The 15,595-nt window shown below is 36.7% G+C and overlaps 1 protein-coding gene across 2 annotated transcripts in view; it reads left to right on the top strand.

Moving 5' to 3' along the window:
- The window catches only part of ABCA12 (ATP binding cassette subfamily A member 12), a 157,086-nt gene that overhangs the window by 65,325 nt on the left and 76,166 nt on the right, over positions 1 to 15,595 (top strand). For both annotated transcript variants that reach the window (XM_081142825.1, XM_081142826.1), the window contains exons 6-10: positions 1,947 to 2,132; positions 3,856 to 4,034; positions 7,395 to 7,507; positions 11,870 to 11,945; positions 15,310 to 15,428. In XM_081142825.1, coding sequence (XP_080998951.1) covers positions 1,947 to 2,132; positions 3,856 to 4,034; positions 7,395 to 7,507; positions 11,870 to 11,945; positions 15,310 to 15,428 — 673 coding nt within the window. The remainder of the gene's footprint in view (positions 1 to 1,946; positions 2,133 to 3,855; positions 4,035 to 7,394; positions 7,508 to 11,869; positions 11,946 to 15,309; positions 15,429 to 15,595) is intronic.

Consider the following 15,595-nt stretch of genomic DNA (forward strand, 5'->3'; position numbering starts at 1 on the left):
AGGTTCATACATTTAAGTCATTTGGCTAGCCCTGTAGACATTTGAGTCCTGCTTTATGTGCTCTTCAGAAATTCAGAAGTCATTTTCAACATTTTGCCATAGACATCTCTCTCGCTCTCTTTCCACCTTTCCACACACACACACACACACACACACACGCACAAGCATTTAAAATAATATATCTATGTCTCATTTAGTATACATTTTTTCCATCTGAATCATGGGGGCATATTCCCAACTTTTATTCATATTCCAGTGACTATAACCACAGCTGCTTAATATGTCTCTGTTAATTACCCTTGAGTGTTACAGTCTCTATAGCTAAGACATCTCAATAAACTGGGTTATGTAAATAAGCCAGAGGACAACACAGAAATGAATGCTAGGAAAAGGTACCACACCTATCAAAGCAATTCTGCCGGTTCTGGCTGAAATATAAGACTGTCCCATTCAGTCCAGTCTAGATGTTAAACATCTAGTTTCAATAATAAATAATAGTTGAGATACCTAAAGCACCCTGTCTGACATAGGAAGCTCAGTTAGTTCCAATTTAAAGCTTCCCTCCTCAAATCAAGCTACTGTGTAAACTAGGAAAAGTTATTTTATTCCATTCTATTTCTTCCATGTTGGTTCCTAGAATCAGTCTTGCACTGGATCAGTTGAATTCTTTAATATCTAGAAGAGCAATACTATTGTCAAAAATACCACTTCATCATGTAGAGAATCCTAAGTTCTCTTTCTCATATGGAATAAAATTTCAGAATTTTGTGAGGCAGCACAGAGTCATATATCCAGTGGGGATAAGTAAAAAATGAATTTTCTATGTATAGATACATATTTTTAGAGTAGTTGGAGCAGGGAAGGGATGTAAAAATTAGGGTGACATATTGATGCCCATGTCAGCAATCTCTGATTCCTCTTTTTCTTTACTGCTTTCTGCAACCCTTGCAAGAATGAGTGGAGAAATCATTTTGGGGCGAGTTTATGTGCAATGTTAGGAAGGAGGTATAGATGAATGACTAAAAGACCTGGCACTTATATTCTAGAATTAGCGGATCCTGTTTCGTTCCATTACATTTAGAAGTTGAGTCACTGGAAGGCAGAATGTAGATTTTGTGACGTAAACTTCAGGGGAGAATGAAGTGAGTTGGCCATTACTTCACAGAGTTATAAAAATTAATTATTGGGAAGGGCCAATTAAATGTTACAACCAAATAGGATTGGCTTTGTAAATATCTAAATAAGTTCATAATAGTGAATGTGATCAATATTATAGCTGAAAATATTACTGTACCTGTCACTGGTCTGTATTGTGAAATATATGGGAGATTTAAAATGATTCCATAATGAAAATGGTTTCCAATTATTGCTTTGGTAATTATATGTTTTTATGTATTTTCATATATATGTTTTCCTTTTTTCCTTCATATAATTCTTAAATGAAATAATTGCTTTACAAATGAAGTATAACCCATGTTTTCCACGTCCCTAAATAAACACTGTTGGTCTTGAGAATCGACTCTTAAGCTGCTACTTTTGGGAAGTCTTTCAAAACTCATGGCCAATTTCCCATTAGGTGTCAGGAAGAATTAGGAAACCTGAGTCTCTGCTGCTAAATACCCAAGAAACATTAAGATTTTTAAGCCTGAAAATTTTTGTCAATAAAGATCTGATGCATTTAGATTCTCTTGTCAGAGACAGGAAATGAGTTCAGTTAAACAAATTATATGAAAATCATTTAAATTATAACAATGACAAGAATTACTACATTCACAGGTTTGATGACTCCTCATGGGCAAACCCAGTGTCTTTCAGTGTTATTTTGCTATAATGCAGGACCTTAAAATGACTATTGTGAAGATAGGTCAGTTTCCTTGAAGACTAGAATACTTGAATATCTATATTTACTAACAAAATTATTCCATTCTTTTCATACACATGTTTAGCTATTGAAAGAAAATTCAACTTCAGAAGACATACGAAGAGAACTGTGTGAGACCTATCCCAGATATATTGCTGATTATACCTTCTCTTGGACTACTCTAGGGACAAATGTTTTAAACAAGTTTTGCCTGTCCAACATGACCCTTTTAGAGTCTTCTCTCCAAGAACTAACACACAAGTTCTCGCAGGTGAGTGTAAGTTCTTTAATATGATCAAGATCTCATAAGCAGTGGAAGGAAATGCATTGTTTTTATTCCTGTGTCCACAAAGTGACTCAACATGAGTTAAAGAGAAGGTTTGTAGCCCAGATAGACTGCAAAATGCTGACTGGAATATTTGCTGGCTTTTGGTATGGATTCCTTACACAGAAGTTCACATATAATATCTAACTCTAAGAAATGTCTGCTTTCCACTTTTATGTGCAGAATTAAAATGATTTTGATGTTTAACCAAAAATACTGCATTTTGGTTAATGTAGACATACATTGGTAGATGAAATATGACTTTGTTATATGGTGAATGCAGCCTCTCTTCCCTGAGGTATTTAAGTGACAGTGCTCAGGATATAATGTAAGTTTAAATAATTAAACTATTGGACCCATGTAACTCTCAAAAGTTAGAATAACAGGTAATCTTTTCAAATTTTTCTCACTAACACCAGACCTAATTTGAAAAGCTGATTTTTGATGATACAATATATTTCTCTCCCCAAAATATACACGAGAACCTAGAACTTTATTTTATGGAGTGCTGGTGACCATTATTATATGCTACTCTTAAACTATGATGTGAAAATAAAACACCGGCTGACATTTAATGAAACCTCAGGTACAATGAAAGATCACAAAAATATACAGAATTCTCTTGAAATCTTAAAAAGTACAAGTTGATAGTTACAGAATAGTAATGAACAATATAAACTGATGAATAAAATAGATTCAGAGGTATGGATGCATGGAACAGACTAACAGATCTCAGTGGGGGTTGGGGGTGGGAGGAGACGGGAAGAGACTAACCATAGAACATATATGTAAATATGCATAGCCCATGGACGCAGACAGTAGTGTGGGGAAGGCCTGGGGTAGGGTGGGGGTTGGGTGGCAGGGGGCAAAAAGGGAGAAAATGGGAGATATCTATAATACTGTCAGCAAAACCAAAAAAATCTGAAAAAGAAAAATCTAAATAATACCAAAAAACCCCCCCAAAACAAAAAAAACAAACCACCAACAAAGGCCTGACTTTACTAGTATGAATAAGCTTATTAAGAAAATTGCTTTGAGTTGAAGAAAATACTTCTGAAAGTACCAGCTGGGTCTCATGATCCAGAATACGTTTATATGTTTGGTTATAGTACAAGATGTGATTATTACATAGGTTCACTCACTATAGATTATTTATTATAGCTAAAGGTTCTGATGTTGCAAAATAACTTTAGAAATATTTTACTCCAATTGTAATAGTAAACTTTTTCATATATACATGTATATACATACTATATATGTGAAAATATGTTTTAAGGGTTCTCTACCCAAATAATAAATAATATAAGGTCAGTTAATGGATAGAGAGAAGATATGTCTGTCCCTCCCAAACCAGGTCCTAGAGAAAAACAAAAATATTACTCAGAAACTAATTTTATTTTAAGAAATATTAATTTCCAAAAATACAATTTCAAGTAAAGCTCTGTTAACCAAACTTTAAATATGCTCATTTCTGTAGGTATAGGAAAAATGCAATTATGTTTGGGAACAAAAGAAATGATTACTGTTTTTTCAAGTAAAAGATGACTTCACACTAAATGAAAATTTGAAAGAGTTGCTTATGTGAAAATCAGGATATTGAATGCAATAAACCATGTGATTGCAAATGTTGAAGTCTCATTTTGTCCTGTTGATGGTTTCATTTTTTAAGATATCCAGGGACCCCAACAACCAGAAGACAGTATTTCAGGAAATGGTCAAAGTGCTGTCCTTGTTCTCAAAAGTACAAGAGCAGACAGCTGTGTGGCAGCTTCTCTCCAGCTTTCCAAATGTGCTTCAGAATCACACGACACTAAGCCATGTATTTGATGTTCTTCAAAATGCAAACAGGTAAGAAAATGTAAGAATTAAGTGAGATGTCACTATTCACAAAAAAAGCCAGTTTTTAAAAGTAGTACCTGTGAGCATCACTGGTAGGTAATTTAGACACAGAGCAAATAAACCCTTCCGCACCTTATTGCAATGCAGGTAAAGGTATTAGTTAAGCAAAGAAGAAACACACATTAAGGTCATCAGGGTTATTAAAATGTACACAAGACAGTGAGGAGGAACACTAGTGTTAACAACTACATTGTCAGTTGGTATCCCCAGCTTCTGAGAAAGGTATATAGCAGGACCAATGGTAGACTGGAACACTGGCTGAGGCTCATTCAGGGACAAGAGCTCTGTGTATCTCGCATTTAAACTACCCAGGAATGGACTATCTCAGTGGGTTTTGGTTGATATCATCCAATATAAAACAACCCTGTTTATTAGAATTTTGAACTGAGCCATCTCAAGGGGATTGGTCTCCCTCATGTGAAGCCAGTCTATAGATGATTTTTCTGAGCCTGAATATTGGGTTGGCTTTATATGACATATATAACACAAATATTTGAATTTTTTTTTCTGAAGAAACCCTTTTAAAGGCTGCTTTCCTTATTAAAGACATCAGAGTATGGCCAGCATTTAGAGTTTAATGGACTGGTGCTTCGGTTTTGACTGTCCTGTCCAGTTAATTTGAAAACATGCATTAAAAAAATCAACAACAACTACATCAACAACTATCAATTATTGAGTGCCCATTACATACCGGACACTTTATGGGGCCCTTTATATGTATCACATTCAATCCTACAACTAAACTATTATTTATTTTATAAATGAAGTAACAGGCTCATAAAGATTAAGCATCGGATGCTCACGCAGCTGGGAGGGTTTAAACCTGAGCCTTCCGACTGCGGACCAGGCTGCCTCTCCGCTGTGTCCTTACGAGCACAGGGCGCTCCACCTCCAGCGTCCGAGGGGCCAGGAGACAGTGTTCCCGCCGTCTCTGGAAAGCTTCCAGGAGCTTATGTTTACTCAGAGGCCTGGTAATAAGCCCTGATGCTGGGACATAAATCTCACAACATTAAACCACAACAGTGCTTTGAGATGGAGACAAGATCTTTGAGTTTTATAGAAGAGGAAAGAAAGCCTCGTGGAGGTCATGGGCCTTCCCCAAGGCTCTCCAGGCAGCAAGTGGCAGGGGCAGGGCCTGAGCTCAAGGAATCTGAGCCCTGTGCTCTTTCCACAGGAGCGCGTCGTAACTGATTCAGGGAAGAAGAGGTAGATTAGGAAGTGTGATTCTCTAGATTGGGCCTCATTTTAGCACTTAGGGAAATTTTTACCCACCCAGAATTTTGACACTCGACCCTCCTTCTCCTACTTATACCCTGTCTTAGAAAGCAAACAGGTCAATTAATTAAAGGAGAAGAGGAGTTGTGTGAATGTACAGTGTAGCAATGAAAAGAGTCGAAACAATACTCAGGCTGCAGTAAGACATCACTACACACTCGCTAGAATGGGTGACATTTTAAAAGATGGGCAGCCTCAATTGTTGGCAAGAGTGGAGAGCAAATGGGGCTCTCATACGTTGCTAGTTAAAGTGTAACATGATAAAGTGATTTTGGAAAAGAGCGTGACAGCTTCTAATGAACTTAACAGTGGGTCCCTACGATGTAGCGTTCTATTCCTGGGTATTCATCAGGAAATGGAAATGTATGCCCACACGAAGACTTGCATGCTAATGTTTATAGCAGATTTATTCATAATAGCTAAAAACCAGAAGATAAAAACAAATATTTGTAAACAGAATGGCAAAAAAATTATAGTTTATTTATACATTAGAATTCTACTCAGTAAGAAAAATAAAGATTACTGAACCGCACAACAAGATGAATAAATCTTATGAATATTATGCTGGCAAAATACCCCCCCCCCCGAAAAAACAACAACAAAAACCACTTACAGGATGTGTAGATAGTGTATTATTTCATTTAAATGAAGTTCCTAAATTGGTAAAATTAATTTTAAGTGTTAGAAACCATATCAGTGTACCCTGGAGCAACTTTGGGGAGAGTGAGGACTTTTGGGGGGGCAGGGGATGGGTTATCAATATGCTTTGTATCGTATTAGCACGGCGGTTACATAAGTATATTAATTTGGCAAAACTTAATAAAATCGACTTTATAGAATTAGTACAGAACTAAATGAAATCATATATATATACATATATATTTATTTATGTATGTATATTTATGTATAAATACACCCATATCTATATGTATATCTGAATGTTATACTACAAAGTATAGGAAACTCAAAATTTAGCACTCTAAATACAACTTTCATCCATAGCTAGGGAGTTAAAATAATCTTAATTTAAATATTAAAAATTCCTAAAATATTGTAGAATACCATAAACCTATATGCACATAGTGTGTCTATTGCTAGAGCAAGTCTTCATTTGGCTGAGATACATGGGGAAAACTATTAGCTAATTTGTACTAGATTTAACTTTACTACGGCAAATTGTTAAAGCCTTTTGTTCTAGTTACTACTCATGTAAGTGAAAGCATTTCCTTAGTCTTGATCATTGGTATAAATCACAGTATTTGTGAAATTCAGACATACATGCACATATACATTTTAAAAATATACTAATGACTAAAAGGGGATCACATCTCTTAAGTAACTAATTGCTTTTTAGAAATATGGAATGAGCTCAAGCATAAGTGAATTTACTGATTGTCCATCTCCAGTGCAGACTGCTCATCTTATTGGTAACATAATAATCCTGGGAAGACAGTGCCAGTTCGTTTGGATATTAATTTTGAGCTACCCCTGGAGTGGTGCCTGTGGGCCACTTAAAGGACAGAATACAGTCTTTAATTAGGGCAAGCTCCATTTTTTCCCAAAAAACATTACCATTTATTTAGTAAGAGATAAATATTTATCAAGTGCTTAAAAATAATTATTCCTGAAACTGGATCCTTTATCTGGGTATGATTTTAAATGAAAATAATCTCCAATATTTAATTTTTCCCTTTATTTAAAAAAAAGAAGTGATATCCTTTCAATGGAAGTAGTTGTTCCTAATCACTCATCATTATGTGTTAAGTGAAACAACTCATGTGAACCTCACCCCTTTACTTTCAGACCCAAGGCTTGACAATCCTGGAAACATGAAGTGCTCTGTCTGGTTTATGAAAATTTTGTTGGGATTTTGTGCATAAAAAGACAAGCAAGTAATTTAACAGCAAAGGCAGCCTCTTGTCTTTTTTATAAGAAAATTTTCTATACTGTAGACATTTTCTCCTTGAATAACCTTTTGTTTCTGCCTGCAAACCTTGAAATGCAATTTGGTTTAATTGTTTTTCAACTTGTTAGTGCGCTGCTGTTCCTGCAGAAGCTTTATCCACGTGTCACAACTAACGAAGGCTTCAGAACTCTCCATAAATCGGTTAAACATCTGCTGTACACTCTGAACTCCCCAGCTCAAGGTATTCTGCTTCCATCTTACTATATTCAGATCTGCGTCTCAAAGCCTGTTAGAAATATAAAACAGAGTGCCATTGAAGTAATCATTTATGGATGATATTATTCTTAGGTGGGGCATATGCTAGAACTCAATCTGGACATCTGGCTAATCAAAGCATGGAGAAAGGAGAAATGGCCGGAAAAGATGCTGTGACTTTCTAAGGCTTTTATTTAGGTGAAAATGATCTCTCAGCTTGTAAAACTATGTTTATACTTGGTATGGAAAATAAATGTCAGGAGTAAACCTCAACAAATAGATTTCTACCAGAATTTTTTGGAACAAAAGCCTACACTGAATTGCAGAATTTTTGCCTTCATTTCCAAATTTTAGTTTTTTAACCAGGATGAATCTTTTATTGGTTGAAATATACTCCTCCACCAGCCATATTGAAAATGCATGATGAACATCAGAGAGTGAATATATTGGTATAAATCTACCGTGAATTCCCAGTACAAAGCTATAGCATGGTGCTAGTGAGTCAGAAAATATCACCTTTGCATATGTAGAATAGCATCATATGCCACACATGAGAATATACAACATATACACACACAGAGGTATTTAGGGCTGTAAGGAATCAGCCCCTAATTCCCAAGGAAAATGTTGGGTTAGCATTTAGCTCTCCTGAATGAGTTTAGAATTAGGTTTTCTCACCTGAGTTTGTCAGCTTTTAAACATGTGGACTTTATCTTTGAATTACAAACAAGCATCCTAGGAGCATCAGGGTCACAAGCTGATTGTTCATTGTAAGGTCTTGAACCGTCAGTTTCCATATGAAAAGCAGGATTGGAAAGGCTTTGAAGAAGTCTCATTGGAGGATCTAACATACTCTTGGATACCAATTTCTGTTCGCTGAGAGCATTTTGTATATCTACAATTACAGAATTAATGACTAGCTTTCGAGAGTGTTGTTAAATTCAAGGTCTTAAAGAACATGGGGGGGGGGGAAGGCTTATTACCCTTTTTAAAAAGTCAGGGCCAGAAAACCAGACAGTGCACTAACAGACACCAATTATTTCCTACGTATTTCTTTTTATAGTTGCATTTTAAAGACTTGAGAACTTCAAGTTTCTCCTTACCATTCTTTTCCTTTTCATCTGCAGACTCACACCTTGTAATTATATAAAGAGATAAAGTTAAAAACTGTTTTACAAATGACAAAAGCTCATCAGGGCTTTAGAAGCCAGAGAAGTAAGCAGCACTGCTAATTAACTGAGGGAGCAAACCTTTTTTCTGGTGAAAGGGGTAGCTCAGTTTCTCATATCTGTCATATACTAATAATTTCTGCATGCATTAAAACATGTCTTCGGATGATCAAGATGACAAGGAAATGTATTTTTGTTTGATAAGTTGATGTGCTTAATTAAATTTGTGACTTCATCAGACTGAGGGTATCAATAGAGTGGCATTAATGTCAGTTCCTGAAAGTCATTAACCCCAAGTCCCTACCTGCTTGAGTAGAAACTTTGTGGACTTTGAAAAAGCCTTGTTGGTATTTGTGGAAATCCTTCAGGAACCTGAACTTGTCCCCAAAGGCTGAACTAGTGAGCATAGTTCAATGGCTCAGGGGTCTCTAGCCCCAAGGACAGCCTCCTGCCTCCTGCCTCATTGCCAGGCCACCCCGTGCTCAGTGTTCACGGCATTGAGCAGTATTTGTGAAGGGAACGCATTTTCTCCCTTGGCTTGGCTTTCAGTTAAACTGGAGTGGGGTGGTATCTCATAGCAGACTTGTTTGGGTCCTGTCTAACGCATGACAGGATTGATAGAACTTGGAAAGTCTACATCACTCATTCAAAGGACAGTCAAGAGGTAGCATTTTTTTGTATCAATGATAAGTGCTTTGTTATCCTACATCCCTTTTATCATCAAAACAACCTCATGAAATATAGTTATCAACCCATTTTACAGACAAAGAAATTGAGGCAAAGGGAGACGGGACACTTCATCTATGTTATACATTCAGCAAGTAAGATTAAATCCTGGATCTGTCTATGCCCAAAGCCAGGTCCTTTGAGCTCTTTGCTAGATGGCCTCACTCACATTTACTCACTGGGACATACACACGCTTGATTCCAGGGTATCTCACGCAAGTCCCTGCCTCCGCCAAACCTCAGAGTAGCTCCACTTTCAGTCACTGATGGAGTTTGGCTCCTTGTCCCAGACTCCTTGCACATGATCACTTTTTCCACAGCCATCCCCTCATTCCTCTCACACTAGGATTTCTACAACCCCCCCCCCCCACACACACACACATCTATTTCGATTCAACCTCAATTATGAACACACTTCACGGTTTCTTTAGGAGCCTACTCAGCAGCCAGAAAATATGGGGGTGCTAATAGACACTTAGGAAGGTTGCCTCCGAAGTTCCTGCCTTAAGGAATCTAATCCTCAGCTCTGCCTCAGGGAGGGTCCCCGCCTCACAGTTTAGTACTTAGCATTTCCATTTACAAACAATGAATTCTGAGAGCAAAGGTTGCTTCTGTGACTCACTGAAGTTTGCTCTTTTGCAAAGTATAAATTATATGAAGTTATATCTCTAACTAGAAAGCCATTCTTACTGGTGGAAAGAGGTTATCTAGATTACACTCTATGTTTATGGGCACCATTTTAAAATATGTCTAATTCTATAAATAAAAAAGTAAAATCTCACTTTTAAAACTTCTGTAATATTTTCCACTTTGTTAAAGCCCATTTAGTGCAGTATTTTGCTCAGGATACTTTATAGTCTCGAAGAAAAAGTGGCCTGAGGGAAAAGTGCCTACTAACATCAGGGCCACGTCTATCCTTGATGGACAAAGTTAATTTCTATTAGTTACTCATTTTAATAGTTTAATGAGAAAGAGAAACTCCATGCAACATATTATACAAATGCCACTGAACATGCTCAGTATCACCATGGAGTTTGAAGTGAGAAAGACTTGGTCTTAGAAAAATGGTTTTATATACTTTTACACTGCAAAAGGGTACATCTCAACAGAGTCCTGTCCTTGATTATGGTCTATATGGATGCCAATAAATAATCAATATTACCATGACTAATTAGGTTTATTTGTCCTGCATATCTTCATTCGTGGTTTAGCTCACTGATGCATCGTTATCGTTAGAGCAGTAACATTCGGCTGCACCTTGAACTGAACGCAAGAAAACTATGCTCTGCTGAATGGGAAAACTGAAAATGCCACTCTGCCAGTTACCAGGGATGGTCAAACATTACTCAAACGTGACTGATACAGAGATAGACAAGGAGCTCTTTAATTCCGTGATGCTCTCTTACACACGTGCCAATTTAAATAGACTACATGGTCAGAACTGGAAAAGCACGGATGATTGCGTAGTTGTGCATTAGGACCTTTCCAGAAGCTATGGGGTACACTAACTAGATACAACGGGAGAACTGTTAGTGCTGGTAATAAAATTTCCTATTGAAAACGATTAGGCAGTGTTAAAATGACAGCACTGAAACATAGTGGTGGATTATTTATAAGGAATAAGCAGTGACAGAAGGGAAGACTGAGATAAGTGATAGTGTTTTCCTAAAGGGGCTGAATGAAAGCCTTGGGTTTATGATGTTTTTATTTATGCAGTAACCATTTCAAATATTTTCACTTTCAATTTTTCATGTGAATGCTATTGCACACTTACTCTTTAATGATACGACGTTATGCGGCAAGCTGAATCAGCAACCTATTTGACTTCCTGGGGCAATTATCAATGTTAAATTAGATCTGTGCATATGGTTTCCAATACACCCAACTTATTCCACACTCCAAACCTTCATATTATTTGAGGCCACTCAGGATTCTGTTAAAATTAGCCAATTTGCATTCACAGCTGCATTCAATTGAAATCAGTAGCTGCTTTTTGAAAGATGAAAAATGTAGATTAGTGATGGCAGATGTTCCTAAGTTCTAGACAACCGAAGGCAAGGAAAATCTGGTGATCCATGACTGAAATTGGCTTCATTTGATTAACAAGTCACATAGTAGTCAATCCACATCATAATATTCAAGTATCACCTATGCATCCAGGTATTAGGGTAAAATAATGTAACACTTCGATGCATGAAGAAAGGATTTGATAGAAATGCATGTGCTTGACCATTGGGATTATTTTGATTAGTAGTTGTCTCTTTCCTATAAATATCCTATATGTTTTCAATAAAAAGAGTATAGATGTCACTTGTAAAATCCTTTGGAGGAAAATTCTGCAGACTTTCTGCCTTTTCCCCCTTTAATTTGACCTGAGATGATTTTTGCTAAGAAATGTAAGTACTTTAAGCAAACATGTTAAATATTTACCTATATAAATGTTATTACTCTAGGTGGCTCTGACAATACAACACATATGTGGACTGAAGAAGATGGGCAGTCACTTTCCCCAAGCAGCCTGGCTGCACAGTGAGTCTTCCTCTGTGGTTTGTTGGCTTGTTTTTAAATTGGTAGGCAACTTGGCTGAAGCAATCCAAGCAATTCATAGACATCGGTCATTCATTCATGCGTGTATGAGTATGGGATAGAAAAGTCAGTTACTGACTGACCCAAGAAAGGGTATAGTCCAAGTGTATTAAAGTTGAAACTTATAAGGAGCTCTTTTGCAACTCTGAGATTGCATAACTAGATCCAATGTGTCCTATCTGGATTGGTTACCTTATACCTATGAGGAAAATCTAGCTGGAAGTCCAATTCCCAACTCTTTTAAGGTGTTTTTTTTTAATCATGAAAAATGTATAAGCCTCCAATTTTTCACATGACTGTTTATTTCAGTTTTGAAAATAAAAATATTTCTTGTGCCCAGTCAAGGCAACGCAAAAATGTGTTTGCTTCAGTAGTATTTGGATAGCAAACCTGTTTGCAGGAAATTTAATGTTGGACTCTTATTGGGGCATGTAAATATGTCGTCCCAGAAATAGGCAGTGGAAATGACAGCAGCAGCCTTGGCTTCTAAGGACCATTAAATGAGTAGTTCCCTGTAATAACTGTAACAGTTATGGTGGGAAACACAACCAGTTGCCTGTAGAAGCTGATTGAAGTAAATTCCTATGTCAAGGCAAATTTAGAGACTAGATGGCCTGTTATTTAAAGGTTGTGTAGGCCTGATAAATTATACTATTGAAATGTTTTACTTTAGCCCCAAAAGGATACATTTTTATACTAATAGAAATTTGTACAAATAAGACCAAATAGTAGGACTTATTTGACCATTATTTTTTTTCTACAATAAAATGTATTTAGTTGTTTGCAGTATTTCTATTATTTAACAAGAAGTTCTCCTACTCTGGGTAATTCTAGGCAAAATCCTCCCATAAACAACCATCTCTTATTTCTGCTCTCACCTCTCTTCTCCTCTAAGGTGGCTGAATCAGATGCTTCTCCCAGAGCAACCAAGCAGCCTTGGGAAATGTCCCCCTGGCCAGGATGCCATGTTCCAAATAAGCTTTTATAGCCATCACAAATAATTTTTTTAAAAGCTTTGAATTGAGACAACTGGGTGGTTATTGCAGAAGCCAGGTATCATTATCAGAGCCTTGAGGCATCCATAGCATTGCTAATGCTCGCACTTCAGACCTGCAGATTCTGCAGCAAACATTGTTAGTTGCTGAGAGCCAGCCGGCAGTCTGTTAGGAAGAATTCAGTACTTTCAAGATGGTTCTTGTTGGGATTGATAAAATTAAGGGATTTCTTATCTTTGGACTTCCTTTCTATTCCCACTTTAAAATAATCAGAGTGGCATTACTTGGCATAAAATGAAACATTTTTGGACCAGAACTTTCTAAAGAAAGCTGCTCAAAAAAATTTTTTTTCCTTAGCTCTTCTCCCTCTTCATTATTTTTGTTCTAAGGTTATTGTTTTTATTGTGTGTGTGTGTGTGTGTGTGTGCATGTGCGCATGCACTCATGCATGCACACATTCACAAGCTCCGTCTTTTTAGTAGAGGCACTCTTGGAAAGTAGGTAGAATTATATATAAAGGATCCATAAATTAAATGGTTTGAAGGAATAAATGGATGTTTATGACACGCCAGTGGTGCATAGATATGGAATCTTAATTTGGTGACTATGTTGAATACAATCTTAAAAATCTTGTCAATCAAATGTTCTTTATGAAACTAAGAGAATGGCTTAGATGATATATCAAGGTCACTTCTAGCACGGCATTCTCTTATTTCATCGTTAGAATCTTTTGTGCCACTCCATTTAGAAGGTTAGGCCAATATTTTGCTATTGAGCACTGCACCAGGATGGAAAAGGCTCTATGCTATCATGACAGAAAGGAAAACAAACACAAAAGAAAGACAATATTGAGGAGAGAGTCTCTGGTCAAAAAAATGCCTAAGCAAAAGCCAGAGGGCTTGGGAATGGTTACTGTTTTTTTTTAATATGAAGGCTATGGGTTGTATTGAAATGAGGATCAACCATCTGACAAATTAGCTGTGCTCTGACTGCCAAGTTAGAGACTTTTTTTGACATAGTTTCTTTCCTTTTTTTTAATTTCTCAAGGATACAGTGCTGTTAACCCACATCTAAATACCCTGAGACTTCTTTAATATTGTTAATGCAAACATTTTCCTACATGTTTCCTACCTATGCCAGGATTAGTTTCTTCCCTTAGTATTTGAAAATCAAAGTTAAACACATCTAACAAAACTAGCTAATTTGTGTATTGTACAGTTTGACTCAAAGTAGATGGTCCCAAATCCATCATTGACATTTATTCTATCTCTACCATAATAAAATTCAACAGTAGACATTAAGGGAGGGAGTCATAAAATAGAGAAATAGCCTCACAGTTGAAGTGAAGGGCATGCATAACACATACACTTCTTCACTTACATACAAATTCTTCAAAAATCTCAGGCTATGCCCTCATATGCCAGTCAAAAAGAAACCGTCAAGTGGTTAATTTAGGAACACTGAATTGGTTGTTTTTATTTTTATTTTTTCCTTATGTTTTTATTTTTTATTCAGTCTACTGGGGTGACACTGGTTAACAAAATTACGCAAGTTTCAGGTACACAATTCCTCAACACATCATCTGTGCACTGCACTGTGTGTTCATCACCCCAAGTCAAGTCTCTGTCCATCACCATTTATCCCCCCTGTGCCTTTCTCCACCTCCCTCCCCACCTTCCCAGCAATCAACACACTGTTGTCTTGTTGAATTGGTTGTTTTTGAAAAAGGAACTTACACTGTTTAATTGGATGCTACTCTTTCTCCTTAATTACAATGAAATGAATTTAAATTTATTTAGAGACTGATATAGGTATAAAGGATCTAGTAGATTATCCAGCCCCCTGCCTCTCATCGGACAAGAGAAAACATTGAGCCCCAGTGTCTTGCTGCAAGGCTTAAAAAAAATATATAAGAAAAGAAAAAAACACCCAAGACTCAGGGGACATATTTATGTTGAAAAATTATTTATTGTTTATATGAAATTCAAACTTAGCTAGGAGTTATATATTTTATCAGGCACCCCTAGCCCAGTGATTTTTTTCTTTCCTATAAATGTGCCTAAAATCATCTTAATATCACTTATGATTGGATATTAAAATAATTAAATATAACAGTGATGCCCATGAGAAAGGTAAGTGCTCAGAGAAGCCAGAGCTATGCCTCTGTTGTGGGGGAAGACATCTGCCTCACAGTGTTCCAATGTGCCTCACAGTGTCCCCAGACCAGCCACTAGGGACTCAAATGACCTTAACACAAACGCTTTGCTTTATTTTTGTATGATTAATCTACATATTTTTTTATAATTCTCTAGGCTCCTAATACTGGAAAACTTCGAAGATGCCCTCTTAAACATATCAGCAGATAGTCCTTACATTCCTTACTTGGCGTGTGTGAGAAATGTCACTGACAACTTGGCCAGGGGATCACAAGGTAACGCTTCTCTTAACAGTCAAAATGCTGCTCATGGTTTCTGACTCTGTTCTAAAGTAGTAAGTCTTTTAAGACTTTTGCTTGAAAAGGAAAGAAAATTTACAAATCTTGTTTCTATAGGCACCCGTTTTAGCTTGGTGTTTTGATACATGAAGGTGATATGAAAT

The sequence above is a fragment of the Miniopterus schreibersii genome (genome assembly GCF_964146895.1).
Source record: "Miniopterus schreibersii genome assembly, chromosome: 7".
Taxonomy (NCBI): Eukaryota; Metazoa; Chordata; class Mammalia; order Chiroptera; family Miniopteridae; genus Miniopterus; species Miniopterus schreibersii.